Raw genomic sequence first — 7500 nt, 5'->3', positions numbered from 1 at the left:
TCTTTGTGAAGAATTTTCGGAGCCTGATGAAGTCGGTATAAATATGTGTTTAATTCTACAAAATATGCCTGATGTTACAGTTACTGCACTTGCCGCCCAGAACAAAAGAGAACATCCCAATCGAGTGAAGGAATTGCTGAAACTGAAATGGAAGCACACATCTTACCTAATTCAGACTAAAACACATCTATTTAGCCTCACATACTGACTTTATCTGTAGTTCACTGTTTTAATACCCTGCATTTTCTTTCTCATTTTTAGGAAAAGCACTTAATTACCATTGTTTATTTCTATACCAAATGTCATACACTTGCAATGAAGCTAAAAATATAAACAATTACATCATTATGTTGATATCCTATATTTTTACAATAAAACTTACGACAAACATGTCTTCTAATATACTCAGTTTTTGCGTATACCGAGCTGCATCGAACACATTTGTAAATTACTTTCCTTGAACCCATTGTGCGAGTTCACTTTAATACCACTTGCTTTATATACATGTTGCTGCTGATTGGACTGCAGTTCTGACACACCCACCAAACAAAAGAAAACGTATCTCAAACCCCGTTGCACACCGGTGCACGCCGTTTCCAGGAAACATGACGTTCAACCCGGAAACCGTAGCAAAACGTTGCGCACCGTTTTGAACTTGAACGTGCCCCAGATTTCATTTTTTATATTTTTTTTACTAGTGGGTGCAGGACACTATAGTTCATTTATGTAAGCGAGGATAGCAACATGAAGTAAACTGTGACATATTATACCCAAAACTTCTTCACACAGTGGACTACCATAAACATTTGGGACCACAAATTATTCAGACACTGTTTTGCTTAAGTGTTTTTTCTTTAATTGCTAATGCGACCTTTTTACACCACAGACTGAACAAAATTAAGCATTGCTTGGTAATTGGTTGAGCTAAATTGTGTACTTAAATTTAACAGCTGACAGCTATTCAACCTAATTCATTTGTGAGGATGGCCAAAACCAGTGAAATATCAACTGATTTGAGTTCTTGTCATGTTTTATTACCATTTTCTAAACTACAGTGAATAAACTGTGGTATTGTGAGATATCTTGAAGGTGTCTGAATACATTTTGCTTTGACAACATTAAATCTAACATGGTCCATGTAACATTGTTATACTCTAATCCTGCCACTAGATGGACACACAAGTCTTAGAAGTCAGCAGGAAACTGCATTCAAACCCATTTAACTGCCATACTGTGATGCATGTATTAGTTGAACAGGAAACAAAATGTATGCTGGGAGTTGATTTTACCCATCTGGAATTGATGATAACCGTTTGTCCATCAACGGAAAAGGAAAGCCGTTTTGAATAATGTTCACAGATGAATCATTTACAATAAGAACAGGAACATGTATTTAGAAAGAAAACTCACATTTTGAGAGACAAACAGAGGAGAGTCTGCTGGCAAAAAGAGAACGCAAAAGAGCTCATAATGAAACAAGAATCAACAATGACTTTGCTTTTCAGTGATGACGAGAACTGAGGGATTTGAAATGTTGTAAAAGCAACTCGGAGATGTCTGTGTTTTTATTACTCAACGGGTGAGTAAGGTATTTTATTGAACAGATAAATTGCCATATGTAGCTCTCTAACAGAGTTCATTTTAAAGCGCATTATCTATAGTGAAGGGTCATAATCATCACAGCCAGGCAGAGCCGAAGCACAATGTTCTTTATATCTGCTTTTTAACCACTAGAGGGCCAAAAGTTACATGAATGTTTTTGCTCCGAGTCAAACTCATACCTAGCGACTCCACCATAGTCGAGACCTTCCTCTCCTCTGAACTTGACCATTAACCTCTTCCACAGGTCCTTCGGCCTCATCTTCATCACCTGCCGGTATGATTCCTGAGGAAATAGTAGAGACACAGAGTTGAAATTTATGAAGCGTTAACAGAAAGGTCACAAATCTACTACTGCATTATACTGATTAGTAAATACTCTGTTGACAAACTCATTTCAAACTTCTTTTGCTTCACATAATTGTCAAGGGTCATTAACAAAATTGTATATGCTGGTGTTATTTTAGTATCATTGAGATACTATTATAGATTTTATTAATAGTTTGAATAATTTTATTTAATTTTTTTTTAGTTAAAGCTTTTGTTGTGTGTTTTTGTCATTTTTATTAGCTATTGTTGTTTAAATAGTTTTTATTAATTTTTATTCAGTTGTTATAATACATCAAATTAAACTAAATGAAAATGAGAAACGATTCCTTGGCAACCAGCTTCAATAGAATACGTTTAATTTATTCATTTAAACAATTAATTATATTTCAGTTAATGTTTATTTTATTTCAAGTACACACACACACACAAAAAAGAAAGTTTAATTGTACTTTTATTTAACTATAATAACCCTGGGATCTGCACAAGAGCAGAAAACACAATAAATAAAAACGAGCGCAGCGTGTTGGAATGCAGCATCCAGAAATGCCTGTGTGTATCCAGCTCAACACCCTTAAACACCCCAAAGCAGATGACCAAACAGACACACAGACCAAAAACATTCAAGCTGAGCGAGGGGGGGGGGATAAATGTTTTTCCAACAGGCCTGAGACGAGGCTCAGAAGTGTGTGCAGTATGTCACACGCATTAGCTGAACTCAGCGTGGTGTTTGCCGCATGCTAATGAGGTTTAACATCATGTCTGATGCATTATGGCTTTTTCCACACGTAAATTGCTTTGTGGGTGATACCCAGCTGAGTTCAAAGGCTTTAGGAACGCTAAAGGTTAACCAGGCCTTAGGGCTTTGAAATGTCTCTATTACAGGCTGGTTCAGATTGACAGGTGTTACTGGTGCAATTAACACCCTCGAACAACAACAGAGATCCCCTCTGCCTCCATGCTCACGAGTGAAGTGGATTCTGCTGCTTTGTGATTGGTTCAGTGGTTGCAGGGCGCACAAAAAAACAAACAAACAAACAAACAAACAAACAAACCCCAATAAAAATAGCCCAAAGAAATGGAAAATGTGAGAGTTTTATTTGTTTTGGCCACTTGACTCTATTGGATAGACATGCAGAAGAGAGAATAAAAATGTTGGTGAAAAGAGGCAGGAACGGGACGCTGAAAAAAGATCATGAGGTGGATTTGAATTTGTGCCACATGGATGATGACAATAAATGAGTCTAAAACCATTTGATTTCTCAGTATTTTAGACTTGTTTTACTGTAAAAAAAAAAAAAAAAAAAAAAAAAAACTCGAAACACAAAAGGACATAAGATTAATCTAATGAAATTTAGGGGGGTTTATGCTTTTTCATAGTTTTTATTTGCCAATGGAATAAAATTGAAAGGTAATTTAGTTGGTAAAATGTTTATTTTTCAATATTCCTTCTAGTGTGAAAAGTATTGATTTTGAGTTCGATTTGTTCTAATTCCGAAATGAAACATTCTGAATCTATGTGGCTACAATGGCTGATATGACTATTCCTCTGATTAAAACACTGTTCTAAAGTTTGGGGTCTGTAAGACTTTATTTTTTTTTAAAGAAGTCTCTCAAGCTCACAGAGGCTGCAGTTATCTGATCAAAAATACAGTATAAACTAATATTGTGGAATTTTTGTCCTGTGATACATTTGGTTTCAGGAAACTTTGATAAATAGAAAGTTGAAAAGAACAGTCTTTATTGATTTAGAAATCTTTTGTAACATTATAAATGACTTTTAAACAATTGAATGCATTCTTGCTGAATATAAGTATTACTTTTTCAAAAAAAAAAGAAAAAAAAAAATCTTACTGACCCCAACCTTTTAAATGGTAGTGTAGTAGTGATGCGCGGGTCGGCTTTTTTTCCAACCCGCGGGTCCCGCTTTTATGAAATTATTTGGCCCGCCCCAGCCCGCCCTGCACCACTGTATCTATTTTTACAACCCGCCCCGCACCCGCGACCATTAAATAGACATACTAGGCATTGTAATGTAAATGAAAACAGCCTTTATTTCAGCCTGAAAGTGCTTGGAAACATCACCATGTAAACTGGCAATAACAGACGATTCTGAATATATAAATCAGGTAATATTAATAAGATAATGATTTAAACATTTTCAATATTTTCAAAGCAGTGTTTGTATTCATCTAATTCATCATTCACCTTTTTTTCTTTTAATTATGTAAAATCCCGACCATCTTCACTTTTATTTCTCCGTCTTTGTTGTGGCTGGAGGCGGGAGCTGCTTGGCGCGAGCTGTGTCACGTGACACCAAAGGTTTGGGGAAATCACGCAAGTTGCATTGCTACGGCCTTATGAAAGAACCTACTAAAATATGATTAGATTGATATTCCCAAATATTTAATATAGGCTGGACATTGCATGCAACATATATGGATTTTTATTTTATTTTGTTTTTAATGACCCGCCCCAATCCGCCCCGCAAATAAAGTGACAATTTCTTTACCCGCCCCAACCCGGCGGGTTGTGAGACGTTATGAGACGACCCGCGCATCACTATAGTGTAGATACATATTGAATATGGTCAAAAGGCAGAAAGTCCTAATTATAAGCTGTGTTTAATGTTTGCTAATATATTTCCAAACTGATTATTTGCTGCTGGAAAAGAATCCATTCATCAGAGTTTGGATTGTTTGGACGGATGTTCGTTCTCACCTCAAAGATCTCCTCACGCGAGACCTCGATGCGACAGTGTCCCGCCTGAGGCTGCTGCTGGGACAGCTCCTGTCTCAGGATCTTCAGTTTCTGCACCAGATCTCGCTTGTACTTGGGCACCGTGAGACATTCGGGGTCCTCGGGGAGATTTCCGGGAGATATGGGAGATATGACCGACTGAGCCTCCTGCTTCAGCTGTCCGGGGCGACTGCGGAGGAAGAGCGAGGGGGAATAAAAAGAGATGAAACGTTCTGCATGCATAAACACTGACCCCATCTTCACCCTCGATGCTAGAGCAGCGTACACGGACAAAATGAGCTTCTAAAGGAAATTTCTCTTCACAAGCTCCAGTATGGTCCTGAACTGGTATAGTGCTGAATACACAGTCGGCTCCAAAAGTATCTGGACACTTTTGAACACTTAACGACACTTAAAATGTTAAATGTAATTGCATTAGATTGTGGAATGTCAAATGATGAGGCATCGGCAAACAAATGCCGCTTGAGCAGAACTGACTTCACAAACTCCAGTGCTTGACGAATACAGATGGAGTGAGAGGGCAGAGGTGTGTTCATATAGCACCAGAAATACAGATGAAGTGAGCTGTGCATGCATTCATCCATAAACAACACATTTTTTAATATGTAAACACACGCTCACTTCACATATCACTCCGTACGCACTTCACAGACACTCTCAGACTCATTTATCCATGTGACACCATGATCCTTACGCTCGTTCTCCGTCTGCACGTGACCCACATTCTTCAAATATTCCCTTCCTCCCATTCTTTTTCCTTGACACGCAGAAACTAACTTCTCTGTGCCTGCAGTTTTACAGTTTCTTGATGCATTTACAGCACTATACTGATCTAAAATCGGTTTGATTCTGAATCAATGTGTAAACAGCCAAGATTATATCTTATTGTTACTTTATAAAAACAGCCTGAGGTTCATTATAATATACAAGCAACAAGAATTCATGGGTCAGTGACAAATAAGGATGACTGAGATGATATAAAGGAGAAGAATCTAGCTCAAAACAAGTTCTTAGAGTCTAAGGGTGTGTTCACACTTGGCATGTTTGGTTGGATTAAAACGAACTGGTGCGATTACTCTGATAGTGCGGTTCATTTGAATAAGTGTGAACGCTGCCATCTGAACCCTGGCGTGCACCAAACAAGCGGGCCGAGACCTGAAAAGATGGGTCTCGCCCACTTCCAAATCAACTTTGGAGTGGTTCGAATGAAATATAAACGCAACACGGACTAAATACAAGTAAGCAAACCAAAAACAGGACGTGATGTCACAAGATGCGACCCTAAAAAGGAAAGAATGTTCAAGCATACCATGTTGTCCATCTCAGTTCGGTACAGGATCAGAACCGTGTCTCCTTACAGCAGATCGTTTGTGTGTGTGACGGAGGGATTCGTGTCGCTGTTTTGACTCCTTTACACATTTTATAAACTCTTCACAAGTTCTCAGCTGGTCAAAATACCATCATATGTAGGCTACGCACAAACAACGAGCGCATTTAAACCCGCACACAGCAATGTTTTGGATGTTCGGTAAGTTCCGTTGCGAAATATACGTCAGAAAAGTTCGACCAATCAGGTTGTGAACGTATTCCTATGCCTTTCGGTATTTTTAGATTCGGTGTTAAAAATGCCAACGTGAATACTAAGCGGATCAGGATTAAACGGCTTTTTTTGGTCCGGACCAAACGAACCAAACTACAAGTGTGAACACACGCTTAAGCTTATAATCCAAAGTTCTTAATCACGTTGTTGCCATTTTCATAAAAAAAAAAAAAAAAAAATAGTGGAGTGACTATCCAGAAAACAAGTAACAAGTATTTTCAATAGACCTTGAATTCACTTTTTTGTCCAATGTTAATCATTATTTAAAAATAAAATAAAGTATATATTTGAAGCCAAATTGTATTTTTTTCTTTCGTTTCCCCAATATATATATATATATATTTTTTTTTAGCCATGAATATAATATAGTTTTCTTAGGGTTACTCCATTTGACCTGGTGAAAAAGTGAAAAAATCTCATATTTAAAAATAAATAAATAAGAAAAAACACATGATTTCCTGCAAGTGACACTGACTTTGATTTGGTGGATAAAAGTTTTTCAAATATTAATATTTTTAAACTTTTTACAATCATATTTCAACAACTTTTATCCACCAAATCAAATTGGCTTCACTGCTTGCATTATTTAAAAATAATTAACAATAATAAAAGATCATGCCAAATTACTCGTGCCAAATCATATTTACAAGAATTACAGCCTGTTTTGTCATTATAATCCCTGATAATCATTTTGCCATTAAATATCTTATAATCACTTTTTTGACATTAAGAACAACAAAAAAATTAAGAAGTTTAAACCATCTACATTAAATACGAGATTTATTCATTAGTATCTGTTAATAATATTCTTGAATAACTGAACAGATTCAAGCAAAAAAAAAAAAAAAAAAAAAAAAAAACCACTTCTTTTTTTTCCCGACTAATCCGTTAATGACCCTTGAAATGCTGGATGTGGATCATGAGGGTGTATCCATCAAAAAACAAACACAGCTCATGCATGCACACACGCACAGCCATGACAATCACCCACACGCCCGATGCTCCCATCACGCACTTGATCGTGAGATCATGAAGCCATCAAGGCTGAGAGGAAAGCTCACAGCACTGAAGAGTTTTGCCAGATGACAGAGAGGTGAGAATTTCTGCTCTGATTTAAGACAGATGTTTCGACAGATATCCACATAATCTATCTGATGCCTTTTCCAAAAGTGAGACAACTGCAGCGCCAGGAACGTTTACACTGACTCGCTTTG

General features: G+C 37.1%; 1 protein-coding gene across 2 annotated transcripts in view; it reads right to left on the bottom strand.

Moving 5' to 3' along the window:
• Window positions 1–7500, bottom strand: part of smurf2 (SMAD specific E3 ubiquitin protein ligase 2) — a 52438-nt gene that overhangs the window by 8109 nt on the left and 36829 nt on the right. For both annotated transcript variants that reach the window (XM_084116418.1, XM_084116419.1), the window contains exons 12-13: window positions 4648–4855; window positions 1782–1885 (exon numbers count right to left, since the gene is read on the bottom strand). In XM_084116418.1, the coding sequence (XP_083972544.1) occupies window positions 1782–1885; window positions 4648–4855 (312 nt within the window). The remainder of the gene's footprint in view (window positions 1–1781; window positions 1886–4647; window positions 4856–7500) is intronic.

This window comes from Abramis brama (genome assembly GCF_963993115.1).
Source record: "Abramis brama genome assembly, chromosome: 1".
NCBI classification, from domain to species: Eukaryota; Metazoa; Chordata; class Actinopteri; order Cypriniformes; family Leuciscidae; genus Abramis; species Abramis brama.
Note: the sequence above shows the minus strand (reverse complement) of the source record. Positions and strands in the feature narration are given on the sequence as shown.